The sequence below is a fragment of the Vanessa tameamea genome, chromosome 27 (genome assembly GCF_037043105.1).
Source record: "Vanessa tameamea isolate UH-Manoa-2023 chromosome 27, ilVanTame1 primary haplotype, whole genome shotgun sequence".
NCBI classification, from domain to species: Eukaryota; Metazoa; Arthropoda; class Insecta; order Lepidoptera; family Nymphalidae; genus Vanessa; species Vanessa tameamea.
In genome coordinates, this window is record NC_087335.1 from 7,793,889 (window position 1) to 7,820,205 (window position 26,317).

The 26,317-nt window shown below is 35.7% G+C and overlaps 1 protein-coding gene across 1 annotated transcript in view; it reads left to right on the forward strand.

Annotated features, from left to right (window-relative positions):
- LOC113392114 (rho guanine nucleotide exchange factor 11) overlaps positions 1-26,317 on the forward strand; it is a 175,124-nt gene that overhangs the window by 26,585 nt on the left and 122,222 nt on the right. The window contains exons 2-14 of the mRNA XM_064219348.1: positions 10,586-10,688; positions 11,714-11,857; positions 14,224-14,306; positions 17,314-17,404; positions 18,229-18,335; positions 19,558-20,037; positions 20,748-20,829; positions 21,244-21,338; positions 21,843-21,902; positions 21,980-22,080; positions 22,173-22,296; positions 22,381-22,444; positions 24,150-24,471. Of these exons, the coding sequence (XP_064075418.1) occupies positions 10,589-10,688; positions 11,714-11,857; positions 14,224-14,306; positions 17,314-17,404; positions 18,229-18,335; positions 19,558-20,037; positions 20,748-20,829; positions 21,244-21,338; positions 21,843-21,902; positions 21,980-22,080; positions 22,173-22,296; positions 22,381-22,444; positions 24,150-24,471 (1,853 nt within the window). The 5' untranslated portion in view covers positions 10,586-10,588. The remainder of the gene's footprint in view (positions 1-10,585; positions 10,689-11,713; positions 11,858-14,223; positions 14,307-17,313; positions 17,405-18,228; positions 18,336-19,557; positions 20,038-20,747; positions 20,830-21,243; positions 21,339-21,842; positions 21,903-21,979; positions 22,081-22,172; positions 22,297-22,380; positions 22,445-24,149; positions 24,472-26,317) is intronic.

Here is a 26,317-nt window from a genome sequence, read left to right on the forward strand (position 1 = left end):
TCTACACAGGGACAGACAGACAATGGGAAGCGACCTTCTTTTATACTATGTAGTGATTTTTAGGATTAAATGAAAGAAATTTATTAAATCTTCGTTCAGCCAAGTAGTAGACTGTTGGACATAGTTATCTCTCTCAAGCTGCGACTGCGAGCCCTTCCTTACTACTCCTGATATATACTAGTTAGAATAACATTCCATTTTGTTATGGAGACTGTTTATGAAGGATAAATAAATATTTGCACCTTTATTATGACAGCAAAATATTTACTGTATCATTAAGTGCATAGATTCGAATAGGTTTTATCACAAATTCGAAAATTCTTTACTTCATTATCTTGATCTAGCAACACAAAAAACGTTCTGTAGCCTCGCAGTCTTCGAACCCCTAATTTATCTCAACTAATAAATGTGATTCACGTCGTACATGCAATGATCTCCGCCGTGACGGCTTGAGATATCTGTGTCACAGAGCATATTATTCGAGTAACATATTCATTTCTATTAAACTAGCACGGCCTGTTTGTGACGCTTCACTACTTGTTGTATAATATTGTATCACGATTTGTGTTGCTGTTACGTCTTCATCGAGCGAATTAAGTCATGTGTACATGTTCGGTGGCTGGAACACGTGTTTCTTAATCAAAGATTGAAGGTTCGAACAGCAAGCAATACTAATCTTTCATGTGTTAGCTACCCGTCCTTAATATGCATGTAATTTACATATAAACCTTCTTCTTGAATCACAGTTTATTGATGAAAACTGCATTCAGATCCTTTGCGTAGTTTAGAAGATCTAAGTATACCGGCGGCGGGCAGGGAAATTGCTTTATACTTTGTAGGTATGTCGTTTTCGGTGGTTAAAGAAAACATTGTAAGAAAGATTATCTGATTGTGCCAAATCAACCACTCAGCGTGATGCATTAACTATAAATTTCCATAAAAGTTTAGGATGACATTGCACATCTGTAGTTCAATTACTGGCTGTTACTTTACTGTATGAGATTTCGGTTAAATCGGTGCAGATCTAATCATTTTGATGACAGCTAATTTTAAATGAAACGAGAAAATAGAAAGTCTAAATTATTTTAATAATCATACGAATAGTATTATAATCTTTTAAGTAGATGATTATAATTATGAATGAATTATGGCTTCAAATTATGTTGTATTGTAATAATATATAATAAATTTAAATTTTTGCGCATATGAAAGTGTTAATTACTTAACGTTAATTTTGATATTAGCTCGTTTGTTTTCTATATATCAGAAACAATTTTGACCTTTGGAATATTATCGGGATTAAAAAAAATACCCCTAAGATATTTGATTATTTTTTTAATGTTAAGAATTCAATCTACGGGTTTGAACCTGTGATGTCGCTTCTATAACCTTAAACTATAATTTAAAATTATTTTATTAGGATCTATTTATTTATCTCGTTGTTATCAAACATCTATTCTATTTATTAAAGTTACGTCCATAAAGACGAATTCATGAACATGCCAAAAGTAGCTTATTATCTTGAAATCACGCGCGCTCTCACTCCAAAATAGATCGGTAATATTTCAACGGCTGGAGGTGGACAGGGCTCGATGACAGCTCGCAGACGTTGAAAAGTTTAGCTTGGCCCACGTCACGGTATTGATTTGCTTTTATGTATATTTTGTCGATTAATAGTACATCTTAGGTGCTGTTAATAGAATAATGATATGTTCTGACGTTTAGCCGTTTGGAGTTACACTGTAACTATTTCCAAACTAAAATAAAATCAGACTCCGTTGTCATGTATCAAGCGCAAAGTTCACTGCTTAAGATGGACTTTTAAACTTTGATGGATCGTCGTCGGGATGGATTTTATTTATTTAACTATTTATTTAGCGATTTACGTGTGTCATTCTTACATAAATATACAATTACTAGTTGCGCGTTTGAATTTAACAAAAAGTTATTGGTGCTACCTAAGTTACTCCTTATTACATCAGCTATCTATATCATTATTTATCTGCCAGTGAAAGTCCCGTCAAAATCGGTCCAGTCGTTCCAAAGATTAGCCGGAACAGAGAGACAGACAGACAAAAAATGTTATTTTGGTATGTGTATCGTGTATACAAACATATGCATTTAGTAAAAAGCGGTCATTTTAATATTACAAACAGACATTCCAATTTTATTATATGTATAGATATACATCAATTGATTATGAAAATTATTTAAAAGCAAACACTAGATGCTAAATAAACTATTAATTACTTTTGCTTGCTACAACAACAAAAGTGAAAAAAAAAAACAAACAGAAACGATAAATTTGCAAATGATAAAAAAACAAGTTTTAACAGCACACATCTTTCACTTTAAATATGACTCTGATATTAAAACATTTGTTTTTTAAGATAAATAAAAGATAACGCAATTTAATAATATAAAGATTAGCATGGGATGCGACATTTAAGAATTTGGGACGATCGTGTAGCTTCTCTGACACCATACCGGGTAAAATCAGTTTGATTTTAATGTTTACTTTCAAATTTGTTCATTGATTATTGCACTATTTTATCAAGGAGTTGAAATTGTAAGGTTTTCTTTGGTTTGTGTCGCACATGAGTATGTGTGAATCGACTGAGCCGCAATGCTACTATGTAATTTCATTTCTAGTAGTTTCTTTTGGGTTCCTTGTAGTATTGATGTTATTTCATGTTAATCCCAGCATGCATTCTAACAGCCGCTGTTGCTAAATTGTAAAGGAACCTTTGTGCGCAAAAGGTTGTTACACCATTAGTGAGTTCATAGCTGACGTTGTCCTGCGAATGAAAAGATATTGAAAATTGTAAACGATTACAAATATATCAGAATATATATACAAAGTGTAAGGCGTGTTGAGTTAAGGATTTTTTGTGAAATTACGTCTTAATTCATAGTGACGTTTGAAAATCTCTGGAGACTTAAATTTTATTATTTAACGTCTTTTTAATTCAGTTGCTAATTTTTACATACGACATAAACTGAAAATACGTGTATGTATCAAAAGAATCGCGGAAGCGTAGACGTGTCGTCATATCCAAGGTTTCCGCAGAATTATATGTCTATTTTTATTCGTTTAATTTTTACAGATGACACAAAATCAGTTCGGAACATTTAAATGACTGTTGTCCCCGCATACCAATGCAAATAAATAAATATGCCACAACTTGGCTTAGGCTACCTTTACTTTTAACCCTCCCTGGGCTTGGAGCTTATTCTACCACGCTATTCCAATGCGGTTGTATATCCAAAACATGTGAGAGATTGCAGATCACAGAGAGTACAGATTTTCGGTCGACACATGCAGGTTTCTTCACCCACGTTAAAACACAGTGGTGTTTACCCGGGATTGAACCCGTAATCTTCGGTTATGATTCGTGTTCTTACCGCGGCCCTTGGTCCCCTTTAATGCAATTTGACAACTATCTACTGCTGGATCGATCGCTTTTCGATACTGCTGTTATAACTGTCAGTTACATAAATGCTTCGTGTTTAAAAATATTAATAAATATAAAATTATATAAATGACAAAAGAGCTTGGAGTTAAGTTTGACAAAAAGTAACTAATGAGTGTCTTGCCAGATAATCTAGGTCGGGAAACTAAACTCCAGACAAAACCATAGATGAGGCGATAAGTGCCTTATACTATATATGTAAATATATATCTTTGACAGTCTATCTAAACATAAATAATCAGAGGTAAGGCGATAATTTATCGTTTTATATTTTATAAAGGTCTGTCTCTGTCAAAATCAAACGATCTAAGTTATAGTATTAATGTGAAAACTTGAGCAAAGTTTTCTGTACCGTCATTGCGTTTTCCGACACTTAATCAACTTCCGTTTTAAAACTTGAAGGTTTTACAATATACTTGAAGTTTATAATTTATATTGTTAATAATTTATCAAATTGTACAGTGCATGAACTGACTTAAATCACACGCAATTATTATATCGATAAGTATGTTTATAATATAAAGAATATAGTATATAAAGTTTAGTTTAATAAAGTATATACTTGTAAATATATTGAAAACATTATAGTTTTTGAAAAAATTGCCGACTCATAAACATTTTTTTTTTAAAGATTAAGAGATAGATGTTTCGTCAAATAAAATCTGTATAGAACTAAATTCTCTTACGTCCTTTTACAAGTGCGCAGTTGATGTGTATTTTAGGTTATTTCCTGTTTACACATAACTGTTTTAACCAGATACGTGCATCTCAGTAACAGGAGAACCGAATTGAGTCGGTTATCGTCCGGAGGGTTCATTTATATATTCTAGACGGCTCAACTTTGCTTAGTCTGAGTTTTTATTTTATTATAAAAAAAAGGAGTGGAACTGGCAAATAGACCAGTTAATGTTTAGTGGTCACCACCGCCCATAGACAGCGCTGTAAGGAATGTTAAGTATTTCCATCACCAATGAACCGACAACCTTGAGAGTTAAGATGTTATGTCCCTTGAATCTGTGGAAATAACGCCTAACTGATGAGTGGGTGGTAGGTTCCTTCTCAGAGATGATGATGTTTTCTGAATGATTCCTAAAATTGTATAGTTTCGGATCGCCTGTGCGAAACTTGTCATTATTTGAATTATTTTCGTTAGATCATATGTTTTATGTAGGTATATATTTTATTGGTCAAGGATAAATGAAGAAATACAATTTATGCTGTACGAAAATAAGACACTTTTATAATTTTATTGTAAGATGAACTTTTCATTGAAATTATTCACTATTATGACGATTAATGCCAGCCCAATTTCACGAAGTGATTAATTAAATATAATGTTAATCTATCTTAAATAAGTTGCCGTCGGTAATTTACTTTATATATATGGGCAATTCTCTGTAAGCTCGTACAGACCCCATACAAATGCTGTCCTTGCAATTATTTTCAATACTTGCCAAAAAACTATTTTCTATTTCGAAGAAAATTAACAATTATTTTAGTTAGATAAGGAGGCCCACTGAATTTATTCATATTTTCCGAGTTATTAGCGATTTTCCAAGAAATTATGACAGTGGACTGTTTGAAACATCAAGGGACTGTTTTGAACGTGTCAGGGTACTATTTAGTACTGTTATACTTTAATCAAAGTCATTTTACAATAATCAATATATTTATTATTTTTATAACATGTTTTCTTATCAATAGTAACCATATTTGTTCATAAAAAAAATCAAAAGTAACAACTTTCTTTAAACATTCATATAAAAAAATAATACTGCTAGAACACTTGTCTGTTTTCACTGAGATCAACATAGTCATATTATTATACTTGCAACAATTAAATGTTTTATTTAGTCTTTCTCTTAAATATATGATATTTCAACTGAGATCTCCATTCTAAGGATTTTTCTAATTCTAATAAGACACATAATAAAGTTTAATCACTTAAAAAAAATGAACTTAACATTTCAACAAATTAGCGCTCAAAAACGTCAACTTGACTAGAAAACTGATAAAATATTCTTTTTCCCTTTACAATCAAGTCAGGGTTATCCAACTTTTGGATAACTTGATCAAATGACACGTCTGAAATGTCCTTATCATCTATTCTAAAAGTCTGCACTTTATGATCACAAATCTTGAGGAATGTAACACGTAAGTCGTTTTCATCATCATCAATCTCATTAATGACGGCAACATAACGATATTCTACACTTTTAGTTGGAAATTTCAGAAGAACATAATCTCCAGTATTGTAAACTGAATTCCGAGTGCCACTCGTTCCTGCTATATCGTCATCCAATCTGTGAGGGTTTATTGTAGGTGTCAATTCAGGTTTAGCAGATTCAAGATCTTCCGGTTCGGATTCTGTAAACACTTCTTCTACTGTCCAACTAGGATTTAGAGCAAAGTTGATATTTCCAATCTTATAATGCTCACAAGAGCCGCTGTTGCAAAAGCAACTGAGACTTTTCATTGTTAGTGTTTTACATTTCTTTAGAAAGCCGAGGATGGTGCTGGAGTAAACACCTGCAACCTGATGTACATTTAAAGTCCCCTTAAAACCCCTCTGATTGGCCGATTTCTCTTCAATTTCATCGACCATAGCCTGAATGTCTTTACCGTCGATTGCAATACATCTAATGCCAAGACATCGCTCTTGGATTACTTTAACAAATTGATCAATATTGTTGATGTCGCCTCCAGAATTGACAAAAAAATCAGCTGTTCTTTTGCATGTTGCACTGATACCATCCGGTGCACCTTTTCCATGACCACTTTCGGTGTAGTTCCATGTAAAGTTTTCAATATCTGGAATTTCTTCAGAGAGCTTGGTTGCCATAATAAAAAACATAGTTTTATTACGATACTGCGTTACGGGGCCATCGCTCAAGAAATGCACTTTTTTAATGCCACGTGAAAGAGTCTTGAAAATTGGTCGCAGATGAGTCCAAATGGCAGCAGGTAAATGGGCTTCAGTCTTATTCTTTTGGCTCGGTATACGGTACAATATTCTTTCCACTTCTTTAAGGCAGCTCTGTGCTCACGGGGTGTCATATCCTTTACTAACTTCCGTGAACCTTTTTCTTTTTTCTTTAGATACTTCAACTTCTCCTTTTCTCTCATTTCTTCTCTCTTTTGAGGGTCATTTTTTCTACTTTGGTAACGTAATCGCTCTGCTTCTCTTTTTTTGTGTAATAATTCTTCTCGGGATAACTTTTTCTTTCTAGGAGCCATATCACGTACGTTCGATTAGCCTGTGTAAAATAATTTAAGTTAATTTATAAAGGAAAATAATAAAATAATGCGAAGCTATCAATTATACTTTGATGATCCTTACATTATTTTATAAAACAGATTAATGGATAAATTTACACAAACAATACATAAAAGTAATAGCGTATACGCAGAATACACAGGCCCCTGTTATGTAAAACAGTCCCCTGTTGCTATTTCAGTCAGAGGACTGTTGCCAGGGTACTGTGTTTTTCGGTTAGATTTCACAATATTTACAAAAATTATGTAAAATAGTTTTTTAAGAATCTACCGATCAATTGACACATACATGATATAGCAATAAACTTTATATAGAGATTATTAAAGGAATTAACATACATATTATGACTTACCAGAGGACTGTGTGTTGTAACGATCCAAGCGCGTGTTCACCTCACAAATGACGCTCTGGCACTACAAAAAATGGTGTCTCAACGCCGCATTCGGCAAGGCTGCCAACTTCACGGCAATTGCGTTTCGTTTCACTCAAAAAAGTGTTCGTAAATATTATAGTTTTTGTTTATTGTGGATTTAAATTTTTGGCAGGGTACTGTATGAAAATTCTGGGGACAAACTTTACAGGACTTTACTAAATAAATAAAATTCCTAATGAATCCATCTTTTACGAAAATAATATAATTCAATTATTTTTCTTTATGATATTAACTGCCCAATGTATGTAGTTTCAATAACTTCTTCGTAAATCTCATTTCTTGGTGGAAATGTAGTGATGGGGACAGCCAGGGAACTGTATTTTTAGAGCTTCTATCATGTCTAGAAAAAAACATAAAATCGCAATGGTTCTAAAAACAAAGGGCACGTAAAGTTTCAGGGTTAAAGTTTCATAAGGAGTGATCTTTATTATAACAATTTAATTACTTTTTGAGAAAATCGGTTAGGACAGCCAATTACGAGCTTACAGAGAATCACCCATATATTATATATTATATGGAATTTAATTGTTCTAAATATATTAATTATAAATACATTATCTATCTATAAAGAGAACTCTTTTTCTTAAGCGCGCACTGAACAAAAACCTTTGAATATTTTGACATACAATTTGTTCCTTTATATTCAGCGTGTTTCATGGATTTTTGGCTAAACATTATCATACAGTATAATTCAACGTATAACATAGTAATAGTAAACGCGTGGCCGTTTTTGTTAGTAGTTATACATATGTGTATATGTACCATTCAGAGGGCAATTCTCCTCAGATTTTAAAAAATAATTACCGTTTTAAATGAAAGAAAATCACCAGTAGTTGGTAGTACCTAGGTATAAAGCTAAAGTTTTTTTTTGTTCCGACACGCTATGGACTCATAGGTCTAATTGAAAATAAAACTCATTGTATTACATAGCACATATGTATGTTAAGAAAGGTTATATACCATATAGTAACACGTTTTGATCCACATACCGAGTAACTATATATTATTATTAGATTTATATCCATTTTTAGGTAACGATAATTCTTTCTTGTTACCTCAAAATGGATTATATTTTCAAGTGAATGGAGCGCATTCATGTTCAGAATTGGTTGCGGGCTCTAAATTAAAGACGCCGTCGGTTTCAAAAGCTGTGCCATTTGTAATTCATGTCACGCTTTGTGATAAAGAAAATCATTCTGAGAGCATGTTTCCTTAGTAATTTTCATGCCTATATTAAGGCAGGCTCTTCTTTATGAGACTAGACGACGGCCTGGTGCTGAATTTAGGTGATGGTATTTTATTTTTACGACATTGTGTTTTTGTAATTTTTCCTTATAAAAATAATTGACATTGAATTTGATAATCAGTATCAAAGAGTAGTATAGCTGTGATGGCACATTGGTCAGACCGCGTACGGCTTAATCGATGATTGCGGGGTCAAACCCAGGAATCGATTGAATTTTCATGTGCTTAATTTATGTTTAAAATTCATTTCGTGCTCTGCGTTGCAGGAAAATAATGCAAGGAATCCGCATGTATCTAATTTCAATGATATTTTGCTACATATGTATCCAACAATCGGCACTGGAGCAGCGCGTAGGAATTAGCACCAAATCTTCTCAAATGGAGAAGAGGCCTTAGGATTTTTAGAGTTTGTTACTTTTATCAATGATTAAGAGTCTGAGAGCACCCAATTGTTAGAACTTCCGAATGTCAACCGATTTTTTGTGATAGGTGCTGAAGGTCGTGCTGAATTTTTAACGTGTCGGATTAATATCTGCCCCAAGCGTCTCCACTAACTCGAATTGGAACAGCGTGAAATAACCTCAAAACTTTATACTATAAGAGGAACTATCCTTATAATTTTTATTTTAAAGTATGACTGATGGAATTATTTTAAATAATCTTTTATAACTTCAGTCTATGTAAATGTGTGTTTTATTTATTTTTATTCTTAGTGTTATCTAATTTTTTATGCGAACATTGCCGTAGGGAGAAAAAGTCGCATAATTTTTCGCATATCATTGTCTGCGACGAGTTCAGACGTGAAAGTGAAATTTGAATACAAATTGCCTTTTATATTCCGATGTATTGTTCGAGCTAAGTCCATTATTTGCGGATATGTGATGTGTTTATAAAAAATACATTTCAAATTCATATACACATTACTTCCTATTTTTTATTATTCTGAATTGTCAGAGAAATGGACGGCCTCGGATCATCTCTGTGCGAAGAGATTGCTATTGTAATATGACGTTAGGAGCGTTTAACTGGACAGCATTAGAAATAATTCAGATGACACACGTGTTAGTTTAAAAATATCTTTTCATAAATGGTCATTTCATAATTCGCAAGAGATTTGCTCTGCAAATGTTCTGAATGTTAACTTTAGTTTATTTTCAGACGTAACATGTAACCAATATAGGTATTAAATCAATTGTTTGTCAAATTATATTTTATGGAATAATATGGAAAAATTAGTCTGGTACATATTTAATTAATTAGACGGCCTCCGTGGTCGAGTAGTGTGTACACCGGTTTTCATAGATACGCCACTCCGAGGTCCCGGGTTCGATTCCCGGCCAAGTCGATATGCAAAAAGTTCATTAGTTTTCTATGTTGTCTTGGGTCTGGGTGTCTGTGGTACCGTCGTTACTTCTGATTTTCCATAACACAAGTGCTTTAGCTACTTACATTCCGATCAGAGTAATGTATGTGATGTCCAATATTTATTTATTATTAATTAATTATCAAAAAGAATTATTTTTAGAACTAGTAGTTTTGTTTGAAAAAATATTTAACGATCAATCATTTCTTGTAGCACGAGTCATGAACATTGCCAAAATTTAATTGTATAGAATCGAAATTTTAAATCAAGATCTCGGGATTTGCAACTGTATGAGGAAGCCACTAGACAAACGAGGCAGTTAAAAATCTACTAAGAACTTACTTATAACGCAATCAGATAATCCATCATTCAGTGTTTCAGTAGATTCTCTCTTGACTCATACGTAACCTAAGCACGTCGATTGTATATTTTAGTTTTTGTCGCTATTGTGCACGTCAATCACAGCGTTGTAAAGACAAACAAACCTTAGAGTGACATATTCCGTGCGATTTGCTAGTAGCTCTGCTATGTCATGCACACATACGGACAGCGCGGGATTAATTTCTATTTATTTATAAAATATTATTTATAAAGTTCCGATACGAATATACCAACGCCAAAACCGTATTTTTTTCACGAACCATAGTGAACACCGTGGATTATTTAAGATCTCGTCTAATGATGTCGTGTTCATACAAGGTCAAATTTGTTTGTTTATTTTGACGTTGGAAACGGTTATGGAACTATTGCAAATATGAATTGTTGAGTGTAAATGTATCGTACATTTGTTACAGGTGATGCTAGGCGGGACGGTAGGTGGGGGGTCGCCGGGCGGCGAGGACCTGCTCACCGTCACCGTCGTGCGTGACGAGCACGGCTATGGAATGAAGGTGTCAGGTGAGTTTACGAGTTTATATTTTATTAAACTACACCGTTATTAACCACCGACGAACACGGACAAGCACTACCGTTTTTTTTATGTGTTGGTAATATATTTATCTTGTGCTCGTTGGTGAAGATTAATATCATGACGAAGCCGTGATGCTTAAAATCTGCCACACGTGTATCCACTAATCCTGCATTTTAATAGTGCAGCGGTTTGAAATCAAACTTGAACATTCTTCTTAAGATGCCTTAGCCAAGCCGTGGAACGTGAAGGTATTCTGTGTTACTTAATTTCTGCGATAAGTCAAAGTAAAGGGTTTTACTATAAAAGTAATATCGGTATAATCACCAGGGCGAAATTATATAAAAAAAATCAGCAAACCTTAATTCTTCATTCGAAGTCGAGTACCGAGTATCCTACAGATACATCTACATATATTATAATATATTCAAGTAAATTCTTGGCTCATTAGCATTTTATTAAATACAACACAGCCTTATATGGACTTAAATTACCCCGAGTTCCTAATACCTGTTACGAATATTTGCATATTTACGAAAGAATATGTTGCTGAGGTAATTTGTGACCAATCAAATGAGCCGCCTCCTTGAAAACTGGTTTCCTATTGGCTGGTAATGACGCTGACCCAATTATGTCAATGCAAATTTGAGACATACTAATCGGAACCATTAGTTTTGTAAACTATTGATCGATTTTATCATCGAATCATAAATATTATATTGATGTATGGTGGCGATACATGTTATTGACCGGTTTTTGATGATGGCTTTTACCTGATCACCGATTTTTACCAACCGACAAAATATAATATGTTATGCCTTAAAAAGTATACAATATATTATTTTTAGTAGAAGTATCGTAACATTAATGGTCATATAAATCATATTAGTAAAAAAAAGGGATCTTTTAAAAATATACTACCGTTTGCACGCGCCTTAAGAATGACTTTTTAATATTATATTTTTAATATGTGTTTGTAAAATTCATATTAAATCGATCTAATTACGTTTTTCAGGTGACAATCCCGTATACGTGCAATCAGTGAAGGAACACGGTGCCGCTTGGCGCGCTGGTCTGCGCGCTGGAGACCGTATCTTGAGAGTTGACTCCGTACCAGTACATCATCACACACATCAGCAAGTCGTGCATATGATACGAGGTAAGTAATACCTATCTGAAGGCAGTATTAATTGAAGAATATTAGACTAGCAAATGGTACCTGATGGTAAGTGTTCACTTTCGTTCATACACATTAGCATTGCAAGAAGTATTAAGTATCTTGAAAGTGTGATGTCCCAGAGACCTGTAGTTCAAACCGGCACACAATAATACTCAGGGCCGGACCGTAAGTTTAGGGGGCCCTGGGCTAACACTACTTAGGGGCCCACCTAAGACATATCTGAACGTAGACTTGAATGAAATTAATCGAATGGGTTTGATTAATTGCAGGACTCGCAGGGCTGCAAACCATACGATCTGCTTAATTTAATAAAGTTATGGATTCATTTGCTTTATCGTCTATTTTTGACTTTGACTTGACTTAGCTGGGGCCCCGTTGAATCCACGGGGCCCTGGGCTGAAGCCCAAAATACCATATGGTAGATCGGCCCCGATAATACTAAGTATTGTTATTTGGCGGTAGAACTGTGATGAGCGGATAGTATAGTCTAGCTATTTTGTAGTTAAATTATAGCATTTGCGTATCATACAATTAAAGTGAAACTCGAGCGAATAGGAGTCAATAGTGTTCCGGGTGAAAGATTGAGGGGGCCGTTGTAATTACAGGCACAAGTGACCACTAACCGTCGAGTGGCTTGTTGGCCCGTCTGCTTTTCTGCAACAAATATAAGCATCTTACTTAAGTCTAGGAAGAATGAAAAGAGACAAATATTCTCACTATTCGATACTATGACATCCTTAATACTATTATAAGGGCAGAAGTTTGTATGTACGGATATTTGTTACTCTTTCACGCAAAAACTACTGAAAGGATTTTAAGAAAACTTTGCAATTTAAATAATATAAAGATACTTTGTGAATTACAAACGCTAGCAAAACCGCGGCCGAAAACTATTTAGTAACATCAGTATCATCTGTACATTATTTATATAATATTTAATAAAGTAATTGTATTCAATATATTTGTTCGTAACAAATACGATCGAATTCCGAAAACTTATTTGTACGTCGACTTCTGCAGTGCGATTCTGTAAGAATTCACTTTATATCTCACTCGTGAAATGTTGACAACCGACTTACAGTGATATGCCATTTTGATACGTGTATCTTATAATATCAAAGTCGCATGTTACATTTTGACACTTGACGTTCGTGAGTTTCGAGTTTATTATTATAGGTAGAGCTATCTACCGTTGTTTTAAATGTCATTCGCAATATCTTTAATTTGATGCTCATTTTGGAATGGTCCCAAGTGCACTTACACTTTATATAAGACATTGGAGGGTAAATTAGTAAATGATTTAGTATTCGTACGATACACGATCGAGTATAATTCAAATATTTTATCGATAATAATAGACATCGGCAATTAACATAATACGAATACGAATTTCAATTACGATATTTTGTTGTGTCGGCCAAAATATTAATATATAATGACGCTTTATAATTTCGGTGTGTATGTTTGTAATACCCGGTTTTAAGTTCGTGGTGCAATTGTGTCAATTAAACGGCAAAATTTAATAAGTAAGTTCTTTACCACAAGAAGCGCCTAGATACAAGCACAGTTCAGGAAAGAATCCTTCAAGAAAGATTTAAATTGTCCGATTATGATGGTCCAGGACTCACATCATCATCTGCGGCGAGGAGCCCCTAAATCAATTCAATCGTTCTTTTTTGCATCCCTTACAACCTGGATTGAGGCGGGCCTTAGGTTAAGATCACGACTGAAACTTCAATGAAATATATATTAAACGGTCATACAATATGTTACATTAATTTTATATAATGTACGCTTAAAATTTTACAACTGTAGACAGGTTACAACGCACCGTAATACACAATCGAGATGTGTCGGAAGGTGTTATGCGACATTAATTATAATAATTAATTCTTTTAACGTGTATCCCATACGCATCAAAACTGCGTATCCACTGTAAGTTGATCTTAACATTTCACGAGTGACAGATGGAGGGATTTCTTACAGAATAGCTGCTGACGAAAAATTGTTGATGCTGTTTTTAATCAATACGTGAAAATTTTTATTCGCCTTAACAGACTTCTTAAGGGACTTATTAGAGCTGCACCGGCTCTAATAAGTCACATTCGTTGAAGCGTAATTGTAAATCAATTAGCAAATTTAAATGTTGAAGTAATCGTGGCGAGAGTAGCGTTCAAAAACGCGTCTAAATAGAATTCGCGGCGACAGCTCGATTAAATCGGTCGCCTGCCTTAATTCGTGTATGATCAAGAGATCGCTTCTTAGAAAAGGTTTTTTTATAAACTAAAAGTTTAGTATTTGTAGAATATTTTTAATTGATAGTATATTATGCATTTATTTTCCAGCCAACCCCACCACGGTACTGACAGTGCAACAGAACAGTTCACGGCATAATAAGACTCCGATAACGGCGCCGTTTCCAGTCAATGTAAGTGTTATATATAATAAAAGCTATTTATTGATATTGTATTTTTATTTATTTATTGATATCAAAGCATCATTGTTACATTCATCGATACTAAAATTATAAAACTAAAGAGTTTGTGTGTTTGGTTGAATGCGCTAGTTTCAGGAACTGTTCGGTCCGATTTGAAAATGTATTTCAGTGTTAGATAGCTCATTTATCGTGGAAGGCTAGAACATATACAGCATCATGCTACGATCACTAGGAACAGAGTATCAATGTATAGTGTTGCAAACACAGGGAAAAATTATTAGCAAGCGAGCTAGTTTAAAAAAAATATATAGTGTTAGGCTCATCTTTGTAAGCATTTATAACGACATAATTAAATACATTTACTAACTAATATTAAAGATTTTGTTTATTAATATATCGCTGTGGGGGACGTGGGGGACGTTAATAAACTATTTATCGGTAACTTCGATTGAGCGGGTCGAATAATCTTCCTACTTATAATAAATGGTTATTATCTGATGTTTGAAGTATCAACCGAGACCGATGTCTTATTAATGTTGCAATTAATATGTTCAGTATCATATTATACTTAATAGTTATAGAGCTAAAGAGTTTGTTTGTTTGTACGTGATAATGTCTGGCCGTTATGAAAAATCTTTTTGCGTTAAGTAGTCCATTTATTGAGAAAGGTTATATTTTTTCGACTTCCTAACTGGAGCAGGTATTATTTTAGTTCGCTCGTGTTTTAGGGGTTAGTCGTCAGGTCTTACGCATAAAAAGTAGCCTATGTCCTTCATTGGAGTTCAGTAGCAATTTCATCAAAATAGGTTTAGTAGTTTGGCCGTAAAAGAGCAACAAACAGACTGACAAAAAGACTAGACAGGCTAGATAGAATAAACTGGAGTTAGTATTCCTTGTATAATATGATTATTGTCGTTCAAAGAAAAGTCCCGTTGAGGTTCTTTCGCCGGTTCTTCTCAGGTCTTGTTTTTTTCCGAATCGTTGGTATATTAAATAAAGATTTTAAGAAATTTGATTTAATACTCCTCATTAGAATATATATTCCAAAACAGTGGTGACATTAAATTCAATTTAATCTTATCAAATGTTTCAAAACCGCCCATAAGAACATAGTCGATCGATGTATATTTCGACTCAATTAAGAGAATATCTACATAACATAAACATAACATAATCAGCCTGTAAATTTCCCACTGCTGGGCTAAGGCCTCCTCTCCCGTTGAGGAGAAGGTATGGAGCATATTCCACCACGCTGCTCCAATGCGGGTTGGTGGAATACACATGTGGCAGAATTTCGTTGAAATTAGACACATGCAGGTATCCTCACGATGTTTTCCTTCACCGCCGAGCACGAGATGAATTATAAACACAAATTAAGCACATGAAAATTCAGTGGTGCCTGCCTGGATTTGAACCCGAAATCATCGGTTAAGATGCACGCGTTCTAACCACTGAGCCATCTCGGCTTTTAGAATATCTCCGGGTTAAATATTAATTAAAGTCGGGGTCATTCGAGACGGGAAAAGCTAATAGTAATTAGCGTTAACATGAGCAACGCGTGCGCGGAAAATATTCTAGTATTCGCATCGGTGCGTACGATTTGCCAATTAACCGGATTCGAAAAATTATCTTCGAATTTAGGTTACAATTTTCCTACGCACGATGTCCTCGGTTCTTGCGTTTGAATATTTTTACTGATTTAACAATGATTTCTTTTTTCACTATTGAAATTACTTACTTAGCTACCTTTAGGATAAGGGTTCCATCGGTTGTGATTGAAGGAATACATATATATATATATTACACGCCCCACCTGTGAGATAGGCTGCCTGACTTGATAAATTAGCTATTTCCAATATGTACGAGATATGTTTTTTACTGGTAGAACCTAAGATAACCTCGTTGAAACGGATAAACTTCAGCTTTACAATTATAGTAGAGATTTTAAGAAATTAATATAACTGTAAAAAAAGTAAAGTCATACGTAAATGATACACTTCTGGGCTGGTCCGTCTCCTCCTTAGGAGAAGGTTTCGAGTTTATTTCACAACGCTGCTTGAATGCGAGTTGCATGCTCATGAGGCAGAACTTCACATGCAGGTTTCCTCACGATGTTTTCCTTCACCGGCGTGCATGAGATGAATTATAAATATAAATTAAGCACGGGAAAATGTATGTGCTTGCTTGGGTTATAACCCGCGACAAGCGGTTAAAATCCACGCGTTCGCATAAGCTGCACCTATTTTTCGTGAGTTATCCGCATTCTATACTGATAACCTTGAGATTGACCAGCGCGGTGGCAACTGTGTCAACAAGTGACGCGAAGTCAGGTCGCGATGCACGCTCGCAGTCGTATTTCATGGTTATTACGTATTCATAATAATTATTGTTATTACTGTTCTACTTCCTTATGATTTTCTTTTATCAAGCGATGTTCTTCGTAGACATCGAAATAATAATTAATAGTTTATTTTCAAAATTATTAATTATATGAAAAGTTATCATACATATATTTATGTTGTTTAAAACAGTTACATATAATTGTAAATTTTCCTGTTTTTGCTCTGTAAGTCTGCTCCCCTTTAGGAGGAAAAGCCTTTCACACACAAAGATCAAAGCTCATGTCACAGAATCGTGGAGTTCGTATTTATTGATTTCTAGGCAGAATACATATAAAATAATTTATACTTTATTTACAAATTCTTTAATTAAATGGTGAAAAACAGTACTGAGTACAGAGTTTCTTGGCGGTTCTTCTCGGTAGAATCTACCTTCCGGACCAGAGGTCGCTTTACATTTCATTCAACACTGTAACACGTCAGCGACTCAAAAGTGCCTTTATGAGCTTATTTGAATAAAGAATATTTTGATTTGATTTGGTTTCATATGCGGTAAAGAAAATACCGCAAAGAAACTCTGTCAGATAATGCGTAGTCTATTTTTTTATCGTTTCAATAATCGTTATTAATCAAAACGAATGTAATATTAATAATTTCAGCAAGAGAAGCAACGACAGCTAGAAGTATCCAAAGCGCAGACGGTGCGGTTGATGCTCGAAAAGGAACAAAAGTACATGAGGGATCTCAGGAGTAAGTCTTATTTCAGTTTAAATAAGTTTAGAATATACAATTATTAAGTATAGTTTTGTTTAATAATGGCTTTTTTTTTAAATAGAATGAAAACTATGTTGTTAATTATATGTATATGTTACTGTAAAAGCTCGAACTAAGGTAAATCTTAAGATTTTCCAGTAAAACCTAAGATTTACCGTAATTAGAGCTTTTACAGTACCATATATATAGTGGGGCTCTGTGTCACCTAGATATCAGTTAAATTACCACCTAACGCCAAAACAAGTTTTGATCCCATATGAAAAGCGATCGAGCCAGTGTAATAACAGCCATCTCATAATATATTAAATCATGTTGTTGGTACCACCACTTTAGTTAGAATAGAAAAGATATCTATTCTGATGGCAACTAAAAAAAAGGGGAATATACTAGAAACACCCGGCAGACGTCATCTGTCTCTACATCAAGTAATACTAGCAATTTCCCTTTTTAAGGAGTTACCAATATATCTGTTTATCCCTCCAGTTAAGCTTAAAGCTTGTGCTAGGAGTGGCGACGACAATAGCTTAAGGGTTAGCACCGAACCTGCGACTTTTTACATTTCTATGTGACCCGTATACCATATAAGTAACGCTATAGAAGTTGATGACCTGCAGCGATACGTAGTGTTGAGTTAACAACAAAGTGGGCAGTATGAGAATCTACATGAATCCTTATACCTGCATATGTGCCAACTTTCGGCGGTGGTGGTTTTTCTCACACAGAGACATCCATTTCAATATGTATATATATGATGGATTACATATCTCAAGCCATGTACAAAGAATGATGACACATTTCAGATGAGCTGCTCAAAGTTCCAGATGTAAGGAAGCAGGCGCAGCTCGAGTCCGCGGAACAGCGATGTTTCACGCTCCAGCACGAGATCGACTCCATCATGGCAGCTCAGGTGTGTCACGCTTTCTATGTTTGTCGTCAATGTACCGCACTATTTGTAGAGTTTATTAGCTGTCTGGTAATGTTACAAGTGTATTTTAAATGAATCTGACTCAATGTAAGGCGAGGATGAATTTATTTTTGTTAAAAACAATACTAGAAACAGAAACATTTAAATATCATTCAGACAAACTCTCTACAGTATTTAATCTTTAAAGCTTTTATGGCAGCCGTCAATAATAATTTCATCTATTTTATTGTTAATAATAGTAGTCCAGAAAATTTTTTTTAATAAAATTACATTTAGTAGTACATATTATTAAAGTAAAACATTGTAACATTACCATACGATCAGCAGTCAGCACGGACAATGTAGAAATACGTATTTTGTAACTTAAGTTTTTATTTAGCTACTTAAACAGCTTCATATGTTCACACAGCGTTCACAGTTGTTACTATTATGCAGCTGTCTAGATTATTTTCGATGTCATCATCATTATTTTGTTTTGTCAGTGTTTCTGTGGTTGAGAAAAATATGTTTTATCTGTCGGTACATATAGTTTAATGTACGGTTAACAAAATAATTTCTAAGTATTATATTAAACGTTGAACGGATATAATATAGTATTTTTCTTAATCACTGTATATACAGAGGCGAAAATAAATTGTGTTGTAACTACGTCAATCGATAATGAATGTTAATAAATTAATTGTTACTAACCCATTAATGGGACAACGGGTGGTGAAGAAACTATGCGGCTCCGTTTATTTCGTCTGCTTTTATGCATGTTTGTGTATTATGTTTGTGGCGTCGTTTCTAACGGTTTATGTTTTTTTTTTTACATATTTTATAAAATTAAAGTATATGACTCATTCCTTTTGAATTGTGTTATTTTTCGAGTATATGATTTTTTTATGTTAGAATTTTGACCCATGCTTATAACAATAAATGATACTTAATACAATGTATCCGACGTAAAACACAAGCAACGCATAAGGATAGATGAAATGGCAACACTCGATTAATTTTCGCCTCGCTGCGACTCGGCGTCAGCCGCAACTCATATACTGCGATAGTTTTTCCGTCACACTTCGCCTGACGGGTGAGGAACTCACGGCTTCCCAAAACGAGGAGGAGAAAAGCTATCAAATCATAAAAGTCGATCACGAGTACGGAACGTCGAATCGCTCGCCACCCGCCCAACCGCCAACCGCCAACCGCCCTGGTCCCGCAGTCCCCCGGCACGCCGAAGGCCGGGCGCGCCAAGGAGGCCGAGCGCGGCAACTCGGGCTTCCTCAGCGGCATCCCGCGCTCGCTCAGCAACCTGACCGGCCAGAGCCTGCGCAACCTGCGCCAGAGCCGCCAGAAGGCGGAGGCGCCGCTCGTGCGCCAGAACTCGGACGAGGGCCGGCGGCGCGCGCACACGCACACCGTGCCGCTCGTGCCCACCACGTGCCTCGACAACGCGCCGCCGCCGCTGCCGCCGCGCCGCGCGCCCGCCAGCCCGCCCGCCGCGCCCGCCGCCCCCGCCCCCGCCCACAAGCCGCACTACAAGAAGCCCTATCCGATGCATCACTCGATGCCTCCGTATAGGGAGGAGAAGCTGAGGAGGTCCTCTCACTCGTTGGACGGGGAGCTCGAGGGACCTCAGCCGAATTCGATCGCGTTGCAGATGAACTATCCCCTGGTCAACGCGCCGCCGCCTCCCCTGCAGGTAACTCCTCGTTGGCCGATCGAGTCCCCGCAGTAATTCGGTACCGTATGGCGCCTGAATGGACATTTCACATCATCAAATTAAATGTGATGATACGGCTCGTATTGTCGAAATGTACCAATAGAAACTTTTTATACTGTCGCTACGTGAATCGATAGTTTAGTTTCTGTGGTGTGAGTAACCTCTCGGGAGTGTACTGTTAATGTTATACTCAAATTAATTCATTTATTGCATACTCGACCAGTGAACGATTTTAATGAAACTAAATTGTATATGACCTTGAAATATATAATTATATTTCAAGATTATATTGTAAAGTTTTAACTGATTATTTATTAGTTTTAATTATTATTATTTATCACCTTCATCTTTCACAAATCGCTATTGCTTTTTTGATTATAATTTCTGCTAAAATTATGCAATTTTTTAATGAATCACAAATTAAATTTTATTGGTAGATAAGATGTAATAGCAATATTAGCTGTAACTCGAAATTTCCTTATTTTATATATGATATGTTTCCTTGTTCTGTGACGTGTGTTTGTCTAAATTAATAATTCTTGTATTTCATGTTCTTTTTTTGAATATAATCTATATATGTTACGTGTTTCACAATATAACCAAATACATACAAAAAGGCCGAAGTATACACGTATGTTAATATTTTAATTTGAATATATAATACGTATTAAATATATTCCGATATACAGACAGATAATCGAGGCGGTGTTCCAGTTCTGCACATGAGGAGTCAGTCGTCTCCAGAACATCTGGACCACGAACTGCCTAGAAGTGAGTGGGTTTTCTTACAGGCTTGGATATTCGAATAACAAATAATAATTATCTTTTTTATAAGATTTTAAATTAACTTTAATTAAATAAAATGTACTTATTTATTTCAATATACTATAAAAGGGGTCACGAATGTTTGTCATATTTGTAATGTCATGTTAAAGGACTTAATGTTGATGATAAATGGAATAAATAAATGTTGTGTCTGTAAACTAAAATAGTGTCATCGATTCTAACCCTATTTTTTTTATTTGTATTTGATTATTTATTATAGATTTCCGTTTAGGTATTTTTTTAAATATGTTTTATTATCATTAATGGTAACATAAGCACTTGACTATACCAAGATCAGCTCCAAAAGTAAACCGTAAATAGCAAAATGTCTAACACAAAACCTGTCCGCCTGCGGCGCAGCGAGCGCGGCGGGCGCGGCGGGCGCGGACAAGGAGCGCTGGGCGCGCGGGACGCCGCCGCCCGGCACCCCGCCGCCCCCCTACCCGCACCCGCAGGTAACTTGCTGGCTTCGTCCTTATTCTACGAGCTTAACCGTGAATTCATCTGTGCTCCGTCGAGCGGAAGATTATTTTTTCGATTACTTACGCCACGCATAAATCGTATGGTAAAGCAAGACGTGACTGTCTTGTTTTGCGGTCGGTACATTTTAGGACGCTTAATAGATTTTACAATAATATTAGTAACTTTTTTGTTGTCAGTTGCATTGGTGAGAATGGTTTTGTGATTACCCTAAACATTTGTAACACTTATTGTAATAATTGATAATATTTTTAAAAATTGTAAATCAACAAACAATTATATTTTTTATAAAATGACAAAAAATCATAGACTCATATCTGAAGATACCACACGACCTGTCGTCGGGTCGGTTTTAAAAATAAAGAAAAAACATTTCAAACGTTTTATGTAGGTTTATAATATTATATTTGCACACGTGCGAAGTCGGAACGGATAGGTCTGTAGGGGTATTTGATATCTATAAACCTATTTTATTCTAGCCGTGTGCGGATCCACAGCGAGCCATAATATCCATGGAGGAAGACGATTCGCCCGCCTCGGTGAGTCCTCACTAGCAGCTCATAGAAAAATAACCATATTATTTGCTTCGCACTCGTTAATCGATGTTTTTTAATAGGATAACTCGTCATATTCCGGACTATTCTCGAATCTTCGGTCAGTGAGAGAATCAAAAGCGAGAACGGCGGTACTCATAAACTGGTTGTTAGGAGAGAGAAGGTTAGTCGATGTTTGATGTTGACATTCGTAATCGGGCGGGTGGGCCGGATGTGCAGTAACGCGAAGTAACGCGAGGCGCCGCGTGTCCGCAGGTGCGCGTGCGCGAGCCTCGTGCTGGTGCTGACGGACGCGTACCGCGGCGCGGCCGGCGTGTCGGCGCACACGCTGCGGCGCTGGGCCTACGAGATACACTCCACCTTCCTCATGCCCAACGCGGTCTGTACGCACGCACGCACGCACGCACACACGTGTACACACCCGTGCAGTCAAAGTTACCGTAGTGTAATGTATTCCTTGCAGGTGTTACAATTAAACGGCGTCGATGAAAACATGGCGAACGAAATTGAACACGTCCTAGTTAATGGTGAGTTACTTATTATGCAGCCTTAACACCAATATACAGGTTTTATTTTCTAATTATTTCGTTAAATTACTGTGTATAAATTGACGTCGAAATAGGTGGGCGTGCGTAGTAATGTGCTTGTGCGCCGGTGAAGATACTTGTGTGAGTGGATCGTTCAAAGTAAATATCTTAATTCATTATAGAAGTGTTCTTGCTGACTTTCTCAATTTTGTTAAAAAAAATATTCCAAGTTCTATTTAAACAATTTAGTTAAAAAGCTCGATCGTTGCATATTCAAATATAATTTTAATATCTAAAAAAAGATGGACACTACTTGGGATTTTAAAAGTTCGAAGATGAGTAGAATGAAATTTGCAGGGCAAGTATCCCTTAATATAAAAGGGAATATTATAAGTGAAGATTTAAATGTAGCGAACCAATCCGAAGAATATTATTCTTATATTCCAGTAAATTACGCCTTAGGCTTACTTAAGTCTTACGTTCCCAAGAATCAGGTAGAATTTTCCTTTGAGAATATAACTTCCTACAAAGTATTAAAAACTTTTAAGTCATTAAGACTTTTTGTGACTTATCAAAAGCTTTCCATTACGTTAGGCATGATATTCTTCTAGAAAAACTTAAATATTATGGAATTAAGGGCCCTGCATTAAAATTAATTTAGTCCTACCTTAATGAAAAAATTTTGAAGGTTGTTATTAACGGTACCTAATCAAATGGTGCTCTGGCCTAAATGGGTGTACCTCAGGGTTCAATTTTAGGACCTCTGTTGTTTTTAATATATGTAATAAATTTGCCTTACTTTGTTAATAAGACTTGCGACATTGTACTGTTTGCAGATGACGTTGTTAGCAGTGCTCTGTCGGTGCTTAGTTGATTTGACATAAAATAATCTAGTTTTAAATGCAAAAAAGACTAAATGTACTTAATTTTCCCTGCCAAATGTCAAGTAAATTCATCCGCGATTATTTTAATCATTAATCATTATCGGAATAATGAAAGATTTGAGTTGAGATTGTTGAGTCGACGGTGTTTCTCGCCAAAGTTCAGTGGGGCACCCATGTGTCCTAGCAGGGAAACTGAGTAGTAGTAGTATTTATGAAATTAAAATAATTTGAAAATACACAGGCATAGGTACTGCTAGGCTAGCTCATTTTAGTAATTTTCATAGTCTTTATCTCTTATGGACTGTTGTTATGGGACAATGCCGCAGATATTCAAATTGGTTTTATTCTGCACAAAAGAGGTATCCGATCTGTTTACAATATTAGTTCTAGAGCATCTTTACGTGAAAATAAAAAAAAATACATGTATTAACTGCTGTTTTAAACTATATTTATGATAATATAATGTTTATACAGAAGATTATACAAAAATAAGTTCCATAAAAGCTGATATATATACTATTAACCCATGAAATAAAAATGACCTTGTAAACCTTGCTTTCCGCTTGCACACGTTGGTGGTTTTTGGTATTAATTATGCAAGAACGTTAATCTATATGCACCGGAAGTAATAGTGCATTTACAGGTAGTTACTTAACTTTTTTAGAAGTACACATATTGCAGTTGTAATTAAAGCATTTCTTTACGAATCACATTTTTGATAAGATGAGCGCCTTGGTAAAGTGAGTTCAGTGAAATCGTTCATGTCTAAAAAGTTGATATCAGGCAAGCTCTGCCGTCTACCATTCCGTCCACGTTCGCAGAGTTCGACAAGGAGGAGCTGCTCCGGAACGTGTTCCTGAAGGCGCGGCGCCAGGCGAAGGAGGAGCTGGGGCGGCAGCTGAGCGAGTTCCAGGTGAAGCGGCAGGTCGGGCTCGGCACGCTGTACGGGCCCGAGGACAGCGTGCTGCAGCGCTGCTCGCTGGACAAGGCGCAGGAGCAGGTGGTCGTGGAGCGGCTGCTGTGCCAGCGGCTGGCGGCCGTGGCGGCGGGCGGCGCGGCGGCGTGCGGCGGCGGCTCCGCGCCCGACGCGCACGCCGCGCTGCTCGCCGCGCTCGTGGCCGCCGCGCTCTGTCTGCACTGCAGGTGAGCGCGCACACGCACGCACGCACACGCACACGCACGCACACACACGCCGCGTTGATGTAATGAGCGCACCCGGCGCGCGTAACTAGTATCAATTGTAATACCGATGACATCAAATTTACATGAAAGTATTTATCAATGGGCGCGTTATCGTTCGTCTGAAGTGCTGATAAGGCGAATTACAAATTACGAAAATTGAACACGCGATACGTAACCTTACAACGAGACGCGTAGAGTCGATTTTAAATTGAATGTTTCGACATCAAAATGTAATTTCACGATTGTTAATATTTTTTTTAATATCGGCCTTCAGTGCATTTCGAGTTCTGTAACGGCATACATACATATTTCGCAATATACGTTTAAATCGGTACGGAAAAGTTTGCTTCGAAATAATTTAGATGTTTTATAAATAAGTATTATTTCATACTATTGTATCGATCGTCGTGTGACTAATGACAATAAAATTAATAAATATTTATTGTATTGCGGGTAAATACGAAATCGTTGACGTTTATAGAATCTTCGTTTATTTCGTAGTGTATTAAGTAACCGCTCTTAGCCGTGGCGTGTGTTTAGTTTATTTGTGTATATCCAAAGTTATAACTTTGGAAAAGGACTGATAATATTTTATAGGCAGTGGTACAGTTTTTGTGTCGATTTTGTGTCATAGATAATTAATTATTTCATAACTAAAATCGTAATTCTGATCGGGAATTTAATAAGGAAAATATACGGTGACGGAAATATATAAGTTTTCCTTGAATTCGTCTAAACTTAGGCATCATTAACGAGATTTAATATAAATCATAATTTTCGTATATTTTAAACGCAATAATATCGAAGTCAGTGGTTTCGAAGTCATTTGTTATCTTTGCGTTCGAAATGGTTAACTTGTTGGATATTGACGAAGAAGACGCGAAGGAAATCAGGAAGCGATGGTGGCAGTCGCCGAAAACTAAAAAGAAGAAAACGAAGTGAGATTTAATATAGAAATATATTTATGAAAGAAATCTCTTTCTTTAGATTTTTTTTTTATGTATGTCAGTTTGCATAGTTTATTCGTCTGATTAAATTGGCTTGTGCGTTATTAATTACTTGGTCGTTTTAACTTAGTAAAATACGTTTAAATATATATTTGCGAGGAAAAATTAGTTAATTTATTCGTTACGGAACTATTCATTTGGAGAATGCTTAGTTAATAGTAATAAGACTATCTTCTGAGATTGTTTTTGGGCTAAATCTGATATCAGACTTATTTTTAAATATTTATTATTGTTATTTTTTCTAATATTTTTTTGGGATTCGGTTGTAAAGCGTATGCATTGTCTTACTAAAGAGTTTTTCAACCTGTGTCGGTCAGGAAACAGGGCTTACAAGTTTATGTGAGTTCTTTGTGATATTATCTAAGTAAGTACTTGTAATTTTTGGAAATGTCTTTTATATTTTGACGTACATTAGTTACATATATATATATATAGTTCAAAAGTATAAATAACAAATAATTTCAATTTAGCTTTCAATTAATTTGAAGGGCCAAGTCATATATTTGTCCTTTTAGTTGAAAATTAAATTTTTAAACAATTAAAATATTCAAGCATGCTCTCGTTACGTTCATACAATTTTATCGCCTCACAGCGCCAGGTGCGCGTGGAGTCTTTCGGTCCGCTCAATTGTTTCCGACTTCATCGACAAATAACATAATGACGTCAGTTAATTTGCAAAAAATGCTCATATTCATAAATGATGTAAACCTGTAGGGTCCTCGTGAATCGATCTCTATATTCGTTAACATACGGAAGTAAAATTGATAAAGTTGTTCCTGGGACACTCGTACACACACGTA